Source organism: Spea bombifrons, chromosome 5, assembly GCF_027358695.1.
Source record: "Spea bombifrons isolate aSpeBom1 chromosome 5, aSpeBom1.2.pri, whole genome shotgun sequence".
NCBI lineage: Eukaryota > Metazoa > Chordata > Amphibia > Anura > Pelobatidae > Spea > Spea bombifrons.
Window position 1 is genome coordinate 37,703,686 of NC_071091.1, and position 15,584 is coordinate 37,719,269.

General features: G+C 36.1%; 1 protein-coding gene across 2 annotated transcripts in view; it reads right to left on the minus strand.

Moving 5' to 3' along the window:
• BMPER (BMP binding endothelial regulator) overlaps positions 1-12,889 on the minus strand; it is a 114,100-nt gene extending 101,211 nt beyond the window's left edge. Inside the window, exons 1-2 of one of the 2 annotated variants that reach the window (XM_053468018.1) lie at positions 12,242-12,889; positions 10,794-10,879 (exon numbers count right to left, since the gene is read on the minus strand). In XM_053468018.1, the coding sequence (XP_053323993.1) occupies positions 10,794-10,879; positions 12,242-12,386 (231 nt within the window). In that variant the 5' untranslated portion in view covers positions 12,387-12,889. The remainder of the gene's footprint in view (positions 1-10,793; positions 10,880-12,241) is intronic. The other variant, XM_053468019.1, reaches the window with a different exon arrangement.
• Between the last annotated feature and the right edge of the window lie 2,695 nt (positions 12,890-15,584).

Consider the following 15,584-nt stretch of genomic DNA (forward strand, 5'->3'; position numbering starts at 1 on the left):
GCATTGCAATAGCGATCATGCAAAAGTCTCTGTCAACTTTAAATAAGGTTCACTGATCATTTGTAAAAGATTTACTTAACAAAGCACAAGGTAAAAACAACCTTAATAATAATAATTACATTTTTTTTTTTACAACTCAACCAATGCCCTAGAATGTATTACCTTACCTTTATTTAGAGATAATGGGTGGGAAAAAAAAAATCAGTTGAGAAAGTATAGAGTACAACCATAGTCTTAGCTTTTGACCTTGTGAATTAACACTGTAATATTATCTTAACTGTGTGCTTTGTAATGAATATCAATATGTTGTCCCAAGGCAAACGGTACATTTGATGTTAAAACTTAACAAGGACTTTTGTTTATTGTAGAGAGTGACCTCAGAGAACAAAGAGTCTATGTCATGGAAATTGAATATGTGTGATGTAAAATTCAGGCCTCTTTATACAAAGCAGAACTGTTCTGGTTTTCTCTTTTGCAATACAAAGTTTTTTAAATAAAACCATCAACATTGAACGTGATTCCATTTATATTTGTTGCATTCTGCTTTGTGTTAGTATTTACTGTATATATATACTACTGTTTAAAGTTTGACTTAGATATGTTCTTATTTTTGAATGAAAAGCAAATTTTGCCCATTAAAATAACAACAAATGGATCAGAAAAAGAGTGTAGACATTGTTAATGTTGCAAATGACTATTGTAGATGGAAACAACAGATTTTTAATGGAATTTCTTCAAAGGCGTACGTACCCATTACCAATAACCATCACTCTTGTGCTCCAACGGCACTTTGTGTTAGCTAATTTAATTGTATCATTTTAGAAAGCTAGCTGATCCCTAAAAATCTTTTTTCAAATAATATTAGAAATGTCCTAGTTTTTCATGAAAACAGCTAGCTGTCCAAAGTGACTCTTAAACTTTTAAACAGTAGTGTAAATAGTGCAGCGTTTTGTATTCTTGGAGCAAATCCTCCCGTATAAATGAATTACCAATTCCGTAAAAGCAATCTAATCTGCTAATTTGTTTCGCAGTATATCCATGACCTATTTAATTTGGACCTTCTGCTAAAACACTTGACATTAATCATAAGAACATAAAGAGAGCTCCATATGTTGCGTTCACATCTTTTTAACACAACATATAGTGCGTCTTCAGATACTATATTTATTTTAGCTGCTCCTGCCAAACCTCATCTGCTTCTTTCTTAATTTGTTAGAGACAGATGAAGGCTGGCCCAATTAACAACAGCTCACCGCAGAGGATGTGCTTTGTGGGGTGACGTGACCAGTTATAACCAGGAGACAAGCTCAGGCTCTGTGAAGATGCAAATGTCTGTATGTTACAATGATTGTGTGCTTGACTGTGTTACAGTAAGTATGCCTTTGTGTTACATTTGAAACCAGAAGCTTAGAGTCCTCTCCTACTTAGATCCCTCCAGCAGCTGTGTCTTGAGCCCCCTTAACAGCTAACTGGGATACACTAAGGCTATGAAAGTGAAGACCTGAGCAGAAGCTGGTATAGACCTCTCCAAGACCACTCCTTCTCGATCTGTGCAACACCTCATATTGCATAGTACAAGGAGTACTTAAGTCAAACTCAACTTCCCATCTATTATACCATCTCAATTAATGTGTCTTGGGTTTTGATGTCTTGAAAGCAACAACCTTCATGTAGTAAAGTAACACTGACTATAGTGTAGCATTTTGTTTACCAAAAACACATGATGATATGATGATATATTATCTTTTACTAGACTTATTTTGAAGATGGACTGGTTCTAATTATCCATTCACTTGGACCACACAAGGCCTCAGATTGGCTGCTGCAAGTCATTATTGCTAAGATGTTTAACATGAAGGGACATATATATCTTTTTGGCATTGGCTAAATATCTTAACCCTACTGCATTAAAAAGATCCCATGGGTTTTTTTCAAGCAGCATGGGAGCTAAGCAAAAACCCTTGAGGGCCACATCACTGGACAGGAATGCTCCAACGTTTTTCTCAGATATTTATCTAACAGGTTCTCTGCATTCTACTCATCGTTCTGTTATTTCACAGAGCCTCCCTGATGTTTATTCACAAAAGAGCTAAAATAAAAAGATACAATAGAAACATAAGTGGGTTTTATGTGTTTAGCAGTTAAGTCCTCTCGATGTATAAAAACACAAACAACTAAAAATAACAGTCAACGAAGCATGATAAGGAAAGATTCCCTTTCATTCTAAGTGAAAAATGATCTTGAATGGTAAGCCATCATTAGTTGTCTACTTGCACTGGGTTTACTTACACTCAGCATTGTAATTATGAACAAAAGGTTTTATCCACGCCTATCACTTTGAACTGGAAGCTGTTACGTTTCTCTATTTTTCTTTGTTTTTTCGATCTACACATTTTACAAAATTGGTTCACCAATGAGAGATTTCCTTTGATTTGCTGCTTTAGTAAAATTAAAACAAGAAAAATATTTAAATGTAAGAAAAGCAGAATGTTCTATATTATTATCTATAAATGACAGTCAATTCAAACTAGCAATTTGGAGTGGTCTATGAAAAATGTCAAGCTGGTGCCACCTAAAATTTGTTTTTTTTTCTTAAAAATAAAGATTTAGAGCCAATTTATCACATTTTATCAGTCCAATACACTAAATAAACCCATGTACCTGTAAACATATTAAGAAAAGCAATATATATGTAATAACAACCCAACTATTGTATTTAATATAGGAATATGTTAACTTCCTTTTCTTGAGATCTGTTTTGTTATCCCTCTCCATTAACTTATCTCTGCCCTGATGTTAAGTTGCTGATTGTAGTTGATTGGCTCAGGTATTGTTGAGGGGTGTGGAAAGAACATTAGGGCAGGACATCAAACCAAGCTCTATGTACTTAATCCCTCTCCCACAATGGATACTTCACATATAAGACTTTACCCATTTAAGTGTTCTCTTGGCTATTATACTATTAAATAGTTAAGTACGGTTTTCTCAGACCTTTTTAAAATTGAATGCAATATTTATTTTAACTTGGCACAAGTATTTCTAGATGTGTTTAATGTATACTAATTTCCTTGGTGCATAAAGTCCATCATCAAGTAAAGATATTAAGAAAAAAAAGCATATTAAGACAAATGTATGCTTTAATAGTTAAAGTTCCCCTTAATAACAACTTGCTTGAATGCAACGGCATTTATGGATTTCTTTTGGTATAAATGCACATAAGGCCATGTTATGTTCATAGAACATAAAATGTAATTTTACATCCCTTTCTATATAAATAATTACATGCATATTAATTGGCTATCGTTCCTTCTGCATGTCTCTGTTGATAAAGTATATTTGTAGCAGCAAGATGGTAATAAAGTGGAGGAGATCGCATCAAGAGCAGCATGTATCTATCAAGCTGAGGCTTAATGAATAATCCCTAACGTTCTCATTAACTGCACACGGTGTTTTGGAGGAATTTGAAGTTTGCATGTTTTATAGTGTGATTTTAATCAATTCCAAAAGAAGACGATAAATCTCTGCACTATATATTTTTAGCTTTAGAAGCATTTCAACTGTGCTCTCAGCTAGCAGTCGCCCTCGTTGTGACTGGTAAAATGAAATCAGGAAGGTGAACTATTGAAGTATGTCAGAGCCTTACAAAAAAAATGCAAAAATTGTGTTAATAGAATGAAAGCGTTCATATCTTGCTTAAATCTTCAATAATACCCAAAACACATGAATTAATACCAAAAAACCTATCAAGACAATGATCACTGAGAACTCAAGTAACGCAAGAAACTAAGATATAAATTATAGTTTTCAAAAAGTTAATTTTAAACATATACAATAAAATATATTTTCTCTGCTTTATTTGTGACATACAGATTTTTATATGATTTTGTGCTGCTAGTATTATTATTTCCTAGCTAACAGGTCACCTTTTACAAAGCCTATTAACTTTTAACCTACTATTTCAGCACTTTCTAAATGTAGGCATAACTTGCAGCAACTTTAATGTAATAAACTAAAATTTTGCCAAGCATTACCCAGTTTCCACATTGATTTTTCTATGGACTTAACTCTGTGAAAACTGAAGCGAGTTATTTGAAACCCACTAGCTCATTCGGATCTTTTATGAAACTTGACTGTATCTCGACGAGACTGTGTCTCCAGCAATATTTATCTTTAAGAAGAACCAAGTAGCCCGTTTAATTACAATTACAAAACCCGAGCATAATTATTGGGTAGTCTTTAGCCAACAAGACTTGTGTGACTAGTTAGTGATCCCCTATGGCTGCTGTTGCAATGAATGATGGTTAAGTGGGTAAGGCGCTTGCTTCTATGTATAAATAAATACATCTTAACAAAAACAGGGGTAAAAGGCCAATAACATAAAACATATATGAAACACTTGCTTCTTGGAGGCTGATGGCTACATTATTTTTACTGTCTAGTTTTCCTGATTATCTTGGCTGGACAACCCACTATGCAACATGCATACGTGCCAATATTTCTAGCAAATTTTCAAAGATATTATGCCACTGGGTGGTCATACTGCAGAGTGTCAGATGTCATTAGCAGTGTGTATTTGTAGCTAATAGAAAACACTGCAAAACACATTAAAGAACAGTACAGCGGAACCGCAGATTTTAATAATCTAAAACACAAAATGAAATCATCCCATAATTAGATAAATAAGCAGTGTTGAGAAGGGCTTTGTAACTATTTTTTTTAACCCCTTAATGACAAAGCCCGTACATGTACGGGCTCAAAATGCATTGCTTTCAATGGGTTTAGGGACCGCCCATTGTCCTTAAGGGGTTAAATCATATTGTTCCCTGTTATTGATGACTTTGGACATATGCCATAGTTTAAATCTGGAAAAAAAAACATTAGGGATGATGCTTTAAATGTAATGTTTGTTGGCTGGCATGGTACTTCTTACCATTAAATCTACTTGGGTTCAAGATCCATATGGAATTTTAACAGAGCTGTAAGTTTTTCACATTGAACTCCATAGCTAATATAATGCAAGTTGGCGAATTTGTAAAGCAACTTTTTTTTTTTACTGCATAATACATGTAGGATGACCAGACATTCCCTTTAACCCCTGACAAAGCCCGTACATGTACGGGCTCAAAATGCATTGTTTTCAATGGGTTTAGGGACCGCCCATTGTCCTTAAGGGGTTAAACTTGTTGTAATAGTTGTAATTCAGTCCTGCTGTGTACATTTTTATAGGTGTCATCCGTTAACCTGGTTAACCTATATACAACATTCAAAATAGAATCTTACAGTTCTAACGTGGGAAACGTTATCCACAGGGTGATAGTTAAAGTATGTTTCAAATTACCGCTCAGTTTACAGGACAGGGCAAACGTTAAATAATTGCAATAATTACGTCTTGTCTGGAAAAAAAAACCCTAAAGTATTTATAGGCAATGCATTGACTACATGTAATATCCTACTTTTAGGAAATACGTTCGTGAGAGTATTTCTCCTACGCGGTTGTTCTAAAGCCGTATGAACTAAGACTAAGTACAACATTAAATATTTCATATTTTCTGTACTTATTGAACAATGTAAGCAGATAGAAGAGATAAACGAACCTGTTCAAAAGTCCATTAATAAAAATGGTTCCTGTCCTGACTCATAAATGTAAATGCAAATGTGCCTCTTAAACGTGAATCATTTAAGAGGCAGATTTTCCATACTTTCATTGTAATTTGCGTAGCCTAAGTTTCCAGAAAAAAATACACCACATTTGAATCTGAAAAAATTACTGGAGCTTTCATGGGATCCTGATTTCTCTCTTTTCGTTTCCCTGTCTAGAAGCCCCCCCACACCCCATAAGCAATAATTAAATTATCATCCAGGTAAGGTGTGCAGAATCCGAGTTGAAAAGGTGAAAACATATGTTTGGAGTTGATGGACAGTGTGCTGAGTGTAGATGGATCCGAATAAAGATTGGGCAGAGGGACACTTACTTTCAGAACAGAGATCCTCATATAAACAGCTTCCATAAGCATTTGTGAGGTCTTATAGCAAGTTCTTCCGGCTTAGGGAGGACTGTCAGTAGTCCACATACACAAATACCATCTTTAACCCCTTAATGACAAAGCCCGTACATGTACGGGCTCAAAATGCATTTTTTTAATGGGTTTAGGGACCGCCCATTGTCCTTAAGGGGTTAATATTAGCAAAATATTACAATTCTGGATTGTAAGAGTGGGGCCCTCTCCTCCTTCCTTTTGTATGTTTTTAACATGTGTTATGTCATTTTCAATTCATTTATTTTCACTGATTCTAACAGCTCTATGGAATCTGCTGGTGCTATATAAATAAATGTAATGTATGCATAAATGTGAAACCACCACTTTCAGAAGAGGATGGTAATTCAGTTATATTTTTGGATCATAAATATTGTTTTATTATGTGCTAGATGAGGTGATTTGACTTCGTTGCATTCAAAGACCTGCATTGTATCACAGATAAGAGAAATCTGAAAGAATCAATGTTATTTAACTGTCATGCATTAAATTGCCCAAATTCTTTATAGGGCACCCTCAGATGATATCATCAGTAATGTGTCCAGAGATTCCCCGTGGCTCTTGATACACCAAAAGTGGGTCTTTCCTATATGCTCTCATGTTCACAGGATCACATAGTGAACTAATGTATAGTACAAATAAAGAAGAATATCTCTGCTGAAAGAATGAATAACCACCCTCATCAAACAATTTTGGATTCCTCCATTAGATAAATACATTTAAGATTATTTATACAGTTCTGTGCAAATGTTTTAGGCAGTTGTGATAAAATGCCTTAAAGTTAGAATGCTTTTAAAAAGACATGTTATTGTTATCATTTAACAAAACGCAAAGTAAGTAAAAAGAAGAAATAAAATAAAATGAATATTTGGTGTGACCACCATTTGCCTTCAAAACAGCATCAATTTTCCTAGGTATAATTACACAAAATCTGGGATTTTGTCAGCATATAGTCAGGTGAACAGACAAACTCACTAACTAATGTGAAAAGGCATATACTATGGCAAGACTGAGCACAGCAACAAGACACAAGGTAGTTATACTGCATCAACAAGGTCTCTCCCAAGCAGAAATTTCAAGGTAGGGGTTTACAGATGTTCCGTCCAAGATATTTTGAAGAAGCCCAAAGAAACTGGCAATGTAAGTGGACCAAGGAAAAGTACAGCAGATGAAAGACACATCATGCTTGCTTGCGTTCACAATCGGAAGATGTCCTACAGTGCCATTGGCTCAACATTGGCAGAAAACAGTGGGACCCTGGTTTGAAAAATGTGGGTGTAGCAGAAGGTAGTTTATTCCCTGAAGGGCTAGAGAGCGGTGCAAGAATGAGTGTTTGCAGGCAAGCGGGAAGCATGATGGAGGTTTCCCGCAAATTAGGGGCTGCATTTCTGCAAATGTAGTTAGTCAAAATTAATGATCTCCTTAATCTTGAGAAGTACAGGCAGATCATTTTCCATCATGCAATGCCATCAGGGGGCATCTGATTGGCCCTACATTTATTCTCCAGTATGACAATGACCCCAAGCATATTCCCATAGTCTTAAGAACTATCCTAAGCATAAAGCAGAACAAGGTGTCCTGGGATTGATGGTATGGTCCCCACAGAGTCCTGATTGCAACATCATTGAGTTTGTCTGGGATCACATGAAGAGAAAGAGAGAACCAATTGAGGATGCCCAAGTCCACAGACTGAACTGTAGTCAAATCTCCAAGATGTTTGGAACAACTGCAGAGTTCCTTAGAAAACTGTGTACAAGTGTACCAAGGCGAATTGATGCTGTTTTGAAGAAAATGGTGGTCACACCAAACATTTATTTGATTTGGATTTTTCTTCCATTCAATCACTTTGCATTTATTAAAATGATAAAAAAAAAAAAACTATTAGCATATTTTATGCATTCTCACTTAACAGCATTTTTTCACACCTGCCTAAAACATTTGCACAGTACTGTGTATCTTAATTGTAAATTTAAACAAGGTCATAAATACTATGCCCCTGTGTGTCTTTAAATATATGCCTATTAGTCTGAATGTTTTGTGCCATCATGAGTTAAGGGTATGTCATTCCTGCACACTAACCTTGGGGAACATTTCAACGGCTAGGGAGGGTGCTCCTTGTCAGAAACCTTGCTCAACAGTGTTTCACCTTCTCTGTTAATGTCCCTCATTGGTTGGGTGCTTCTGGCCCCTCTTTTTACAACAAATTTGTACCTCCTCTAGTCCCAATTGTTTTTCTATTCCCCCTAATGAACTTGCTTTATGGCCACAGGCTTCTTAACCTTCTTCTCTTCCACTCAGTAATTTTAACCTATCTTTTTTCTACCACCCCCTAGGCTTCCATCATGCTGTCGGTAGGGCCTGTGTATTAGTTAGTTACTAACACCACTGCACCTGGAGTAGCCCGTACACGGCTTGTTACATTGGTTGATATAATCCTAATCAATTTTGATCTTCATATACAGTTTATCGCTCCTTAAATGTTCTGCCAAGTTTTACGAATGTGTTTATTGTACCATAAATTTTAGATAAACGACTTCTAATTGAAAAAGATATTTACTGTTCATTTGTTTCTAAGTTTTAACCTCAACCTTAACACTTCTTGAAAGGCATGTTTTCGTTGGTAACGTTTACTTTTTTTTTTACACACACTTTTGCTGTTTATTTTATATTTGATGTTTATATTTCATTGTTTCTTTGGTATATGAAATATATGCAATATACTGTATACTGAACTGAAAGCATGTGGCATGTTTAAAAGCAGTGATTTGTGCAAAGTGCTTTATGTAATCTAACAATATGTTAAAAGACATTATATCTAAAAAAAATAAGCTAAATTGGAAACAGTTTACATTGTGCACATTACAATTGATATTGCTACTATATGTTATGAAATACAGTTATCTAACTATATTTTGCTTATTATTACACCTTCTTGTAGCATATACGTTTTGTACTTTAGATGGAGTGGTATGTAACCTCAAATAACTATTATATCATACAATGACCTATAACAAGACCGCATTCCCATAAGATTTTGTGGGGCAGGATCAGTATGCCAGTCTTTATACAAAACCACAAATGCAGCAGGGGATGCCCTCTGTAATGTCATTTAACCACTATCCTAATATGAAGTTGTGGAAGGAGAAGTGGCATACTGCCCTTTTACCTGTAGTTTGTGCCTTTCTCGAAATTAAGTTGTCCACATAGATTTTTGTGCTATTACAATTTACGGAACACTAGTTTATCTTCCTATGGCAACATAATGCTCCATTTCCCCAATAAAGGAGTAAGCATGTAGCTTTACTGTCAATAATAAAGATGTCTTAAAAGTACCATAATTATATATATATAAAGTACCAAGCAGCTCATATAGCATTCATTTGTAGATTAACCAAACGTTTAAAATAATATTTTCATGTGTTTTCCCCTACAACATTCCTCTTTTTTAGGTTTCTGTCCTGTGTTTTTGAAAAAATCATGAAAAGTACCTCAGCACATTGGGTAATTGTTCCAAAAAGTAATGCCCTTAACGGCTACATAATTGAATTGCTTTGCTAGTGCTTGGTTCTCATGTTCTAAGAGATAAATGCCTATTAGTATAAGGGGTCAAATTTGCTGACAAAAGGCAACTTGTGCAAGAGAAAAGGCGCAGACAGCATCCAAACAATTCCTTGACTTCTATCACATTAATATATAATAGGTTATTGTATACCACACTACTCTTATCAACAGAACTTGTATGATGCTTATAATGCCACTTTCCGTTGACACGCAAACCCTAACATGCCAATTGCCCCGGACCACATCTACATGATAATTACCCAATTAAGAAAATTATGAAAATAAATTGATGACCATAGACATCCCCATGATGTTCCTTTTTTTAGTGAAATAGTATTTATCTCCAGAGAATAAGAGAGTAGTATTAGTGGGATGATTGCCTTTTAAACCAATTCAGCAATTAACCCTTTCGGTGCCTGGGGTGAGTACTACCATCCTTTGCACTGAAAGGATAAAAAGTACAAAAATATCTTTTTCTCTAAAATATATCTTAATCTAATCGTATTCTCTGTGGTTGCGTAGCACCCCAAACAAGCATTGCATGACTGAGTTTTTTGAGAAGAAAAAAATTAAAGATTGTTATATTATTGTGCTAATTCATATGAATCATTTCATATTTTTATTATTGGAAATTGGAAAGCAATTTTGCCTCCAGGGATTTTTTTTTTTTTTAGATGAGCAGGCACAAGTAACAAGACACTTATAGTCAAGGGTAAATAATGTCTCAAAAATAAAAATACAAATAATGCTGATCCTATGACTAATCCTGACACTAAAATTAACTTGCCAGTATCAATTATCTTGATTATAAACATTTGTATTAGTTAAGCTGTGAATTTGTAAATCACCACATTCATAATAAAATAAAGTGTAGTGCAATCCAAAGAAATAGCATAGACATAAGGCAAGAAATCAGATTGTTGACATCAGTTGAGCTTAATTTACATTTAGTCAACCTGAGATGTTAAGTAATAGCTGGTAGTTGATCTCACCCACATATTACAACATCTTATAGGTTAAAATTGTGGGGGGGAAATACAAAATGAATTGGATAAGGATTATGTTCATGATAATACCAGGTATATAACTATGTAACAGACATTAATATCTACTTAGGCAATTTGCAGTCTCTTATTTGGAACTAAACAAACTTCTAACGTTAACCCCTTTAATTTTCAGTTGCCACCCCACACTCACCAGACACAAGCAGGAGATGCAGGGGTTATCTGTGATCGATGGAATTGTTAAGGCTTCCCCCTCATTCTCGCATTTAGCCACAGATCCTTACAAAAACAATAAGTAAAAAAATAAATATCAATACAATATATAAGTGATGGGCAGAAAGGGTTAATAATGCACCAAGGTATGTTTATGTGCCTAAGGGACCGATAGGTTTAAAGATGGCATACACTGGTTGAAAGATGTGATACAATTTAAAGGGAAGCCTAACTGATGAGTGACATGGGTTTTAAACGATCGCACCCCTGAACACCACTTGTAGCAAAAACTTAACTCTCTCATGTCTGAGTTCATAACCATTTGAAACCCATTTTGGCTCCCATAGGGTTAAGTTACTAGTAAGCAGTATACACATATCCCCTCTGGCATCGATGGGGTTAATCTGTTATTCTAAAGCAAAGATAAAAGGGATCTGAATAAAATAAAAAGTACCAGGAGGTGAAAAGGGAAAGAAAATAAGATTGTAATGAAAATGGCAATTAATTTATAGCAGACTGAGGCTTGCATGCATGGCTGGAAAAGGCAGGATATCTCTTAACACTGATTTAACAGATTGTGTGTGTGTGGGGGGGTCGAGACACATCTTTAATAACTCTGCCAAGTTGAGTGATCTACGGTAGCTTTCAATTAGTTGAGAAAACACATCCTGTAGACTAAAAGAAGAGGAAAGGAGACAAAAAAAGATCGTGCCTCTAGTTGTTACATGTCATCCTGGCTAAATATGTCTTTAAAGAGACATAAGGAAGTATATGGTGCAAGACAGTATACTTAAAACAGTGGTGATCTCCAGATTTGGCACAGTTGATGATGTATCACAGGTTGACACTCCAGTAGCTAATTCTTCAAAAATAAAAGCTAAAAGAATAATGATGTACCCCATAACAATCGTTTTTTTTAGCTCTCCTCCTCACCCCTGTGATCGTTTTAACATTATCTAATATTGAGATCACCTTTTGAAACTCAACACTTGCTTGCATTTAAGAGATGAATTTAAAGGTTTCTTTTATGCACCAGGTGTCACTAAGGTATGCCCTTGAAAAAACGTCTTGGGTCCTCCTCACCTGCCTACAAACATGTAATTACACCCAGGAATATTTTTTTTTTTTTATAAAAGACATTTCCTTTGTATGTAATGTAGGTATAGGAGGTAAGATGTTGATTGCTATACTGGAGTGAAGGTTTGCAAAGGACACCTGCCTTATATGTACAGTATGGTACTGTCAATCGCCAGGCTTTTAGGGGATTTGATACAAATTACAACTACAGAAACTTAATTCATTTTCATAAAATGAGTCGTGTACCTATATATATATATATATATATATATATATATAATGGAGCTCAAATTTAATACAGAAATATATGCATAGTTCCAGAATGAATTTGGAGAAATACTCCTTTCTTACCTGTCAAGAATGAAGATCCTAGAGACATCTGAAAAAAGGTGCTGAGTACAATGATCCAGTAGGTAAATGTAATAATCCCAGGAGATGTGGCACCTATTGATAAGGGTGATGAGGTCATGCCACTAAAGAGGTGGTAGAAAGACATGTTCCCCAAAGCAGATCCAGGATTCAGGAGGATCCAAATGAGTTCATGTGCAGCCAAGTGCTTAGACTCCTCTCGCTAGCCCGTGCTGCTGAGCTACTGCTGGAACTGAGTACAAGCGGTGATCAGAGGAGGGTCCCTCTGCTGGTGCTGCTGCTGCTGGATAGACCTCTGCTGCTGCTGCTGTTACTCTTTTTGGTTGGCTTCCGTTTCCTTTATTTTCTTTCTCGCACCCCTCCTCCTGTGTGTGTGTTTTTTCTGTGCAACACACACAAGCGTGGCTAAAGCCTCTCGAGTGTGCTACTAACGAGGCTGATTGTGCTGGTGTTTAATGCGTGGAGACAGCCTGGGCTGATCCCCCAGATCCTGTGATAATCACTCATCAGAGGTGGGAGGTCACAGACCTGGCAGACAAAGAGCTGACACGGGACGCCACCTCTTGTGATCGCCCCACACATACAGGGGTCGCGGTACCCTCATCCCCCAGTGTCCCGGGCAGAAGACAACCCAGCACGGGGGACAAGACTGCTCTTCTACGATGTCACCAGAGAAGCTTCTAATGCGGACTGTTACTCTAGAATAGATCCATACCTGGAACAGAGGAGCTCAGCGCTGACATCCCAGGAATGTCTTCTCTCCAACCTCCCTTCTTCCCCTTCACCTTATCGGTCTTAATTCTCCAAATACTTTGCCTAACGGTCTTTATTGGCGGCTTCCAAGTCCAGACAATATTTATGTTACTGTCAGCCCCCCAGGGATCCCAATGAATAAGTTGGTCCCACCAGCCCGTTAGACACCCGGTAGTCTGCAGTCCACTAACTTCTCACCAGACACAAGACATCGGGCCCCCGACAGCTGGTGGGTGGTGGAGTCTCCTCTCATTACCAGTTACTTTTGTGCGTCCCTAATCCTTCCAGCCATTATGTCGGCTTTCTGCAGCCACAGAGTAAACTCCTGCACGTCAGACCACTTTACCTACAGCCAGGGATCAGCCTTTTACGGGGATAATGAATGCGGGGAAAACATAGTGTTTTTATTTAAGCAAGCAAAGCATCTGTGTTTACAGGACAGTTTCCCGAGCAACGTGCATATTCTCTGCATTCCTTTACAAATAAACCCCATTGTGTCCTCATTTAACCCATTTGGTTCCCAAAGTATCCATATGCGGTAACACGTGCGACCAACCAATCAAGGACCCTTTACTAAAATGTGTTTTAACGGACAGTGAGTAATCCGGGCGCCTTCCAGATGTGCGGTCCCTGCCTTTCCAATCTTTTTTGTGAACCCGAAAAATTAACACTTTCGTTGCACTCCAACTTAGACTATTTGGAGCTCCTTTTAAAGTTATGCCATCAAAAGTGTCTTATTAGCACACGCTCTGGGCATGATCATCCATAAAGCCAGTTTTGTATGTGAATAAAGGGGATTTAAGGAGAGTCGTGCAGTGATTGTACAATGTAAACATATAGGATCCCACATAATCTAGTGCCAGCCGGGTAACCATGCGAGCAGCAGGCAGCAGGCGACAAGCAGCTCCTTTCTCTGCTGTGACCTGATCAGGGTCAGATAAAGACAGTGATGAGAGACTAATGCAGACGAGACAGTCTGCTGAGGCTGACCCCTTCCCAAGCACTGCCTTGATGAGATCTGATCCGTCTCCTCCCTTAAGGCAGTGAAATGAACTCATTAGTGCTCTAGTTATGCTGTGGATTTTAAGGAGACTTCCCACTCATTCATTCACTTCTGTCTCCACCCTCACCATGTCAAGGAGACACCAGTTATTGGGACGCGGGGGAGGAGAACCTTCAGTGGCTTCATCTTCTATGAAAGAGCTTCTGGTCCCCCTCATCTCCGCAGGATAAATCACTGTTAACATGATGGTGAATCTATAGCGTGCAGAATCTCAGCATGTCTAAAATACATCTATCTCCACATTATATATCAAAAAGGAGAAAAATGTCATGTATCCTCATTTTTTTCCGTGCATTCCCCCCCTATATTTTTTCTGCATTCATTTACAGATTAGAGAAATTAGATAATCAATGCCAGGAATTAAGAGTTACATTTATTATTTATATTAATATTACATATAAAGACTACTGAGCAGCTACATGTTTTGCATTGAGTTTAAATGTCTTGTGTTTATTTTTTTATCTACAAAAAAATATTTTTCTACCATTTGATAACACTGGTTTTTTTTTTCTCTCTAATCATGTATTTTTTTTAAATATATCAGGGGTTTCCAGTTACCATTTAAAATACATGTTCTACAAAACAGGAATATTAGATCACCTTGTATGTACTATATCACAGATTAGTTTGTTAATAATTAACAAAATCTTGTTTAATAAAATTGTCTTTATTTAGCTCCTATACTAATTTAGATGTTTACAAAATGTTTTGTTTTTTTTTTAGAAATTTCACAACAAAACATGATAAAACTTTAATTATTTTAGCAATCACAATCAAACAGTACACTTAAAAAGTTGTATAGTAATCTATTTTTGAAGCGCCTTATCATTGATCTCTATAAGAAGTGTTCATTCTGAATACTATAATTTATGATGTTGTTATGTGAACACTATACATTTTATTAATTTTACTAGAATTTTTCTTGTTGTTTTGGTCTAGTTTTTTAAAGAAAAATATTTAATATAATCAATTCATTTTTTAGAGTAAATGCCATTTAAATATACATGAAACTGCAAATTTTTTAACATGTCACTCTTTTGGTTCAAAGCACAACTTTTCCAACTTATTCCCATAATAGACTGACAGTAACCTATCTTGGTAAATTCATGTAAAAAGTATTCACAACACAATTCCTATACACACCTATCTTCTCCATTCAATTGATTAATAATTTTATGTTTCCATTCCAAAATATAAGTCATTATATTTAGATTTTTTATACACGTACATTCAAATGATATGTAACAAAAATCAAATAATTAGTGGTTATTCTGCCTCCACCAGCACATCTAAAAGTAACAATGACAAAATCTGTATATATTACCAACCATATTTTATTCCTTAAATCAACCCTTTCAAACTTACGTTTGCAGTCTTCGGTGTTTTAAAGCTATTCACATTTTCTACTATTGCATGCTATATTTTACAATTTAGAGCATGGATATTTGAGGATAAAAGGGTTCATGAAAGCAAGGTATGCAATGAGTGTATTGAATTTGTGGTTCATTC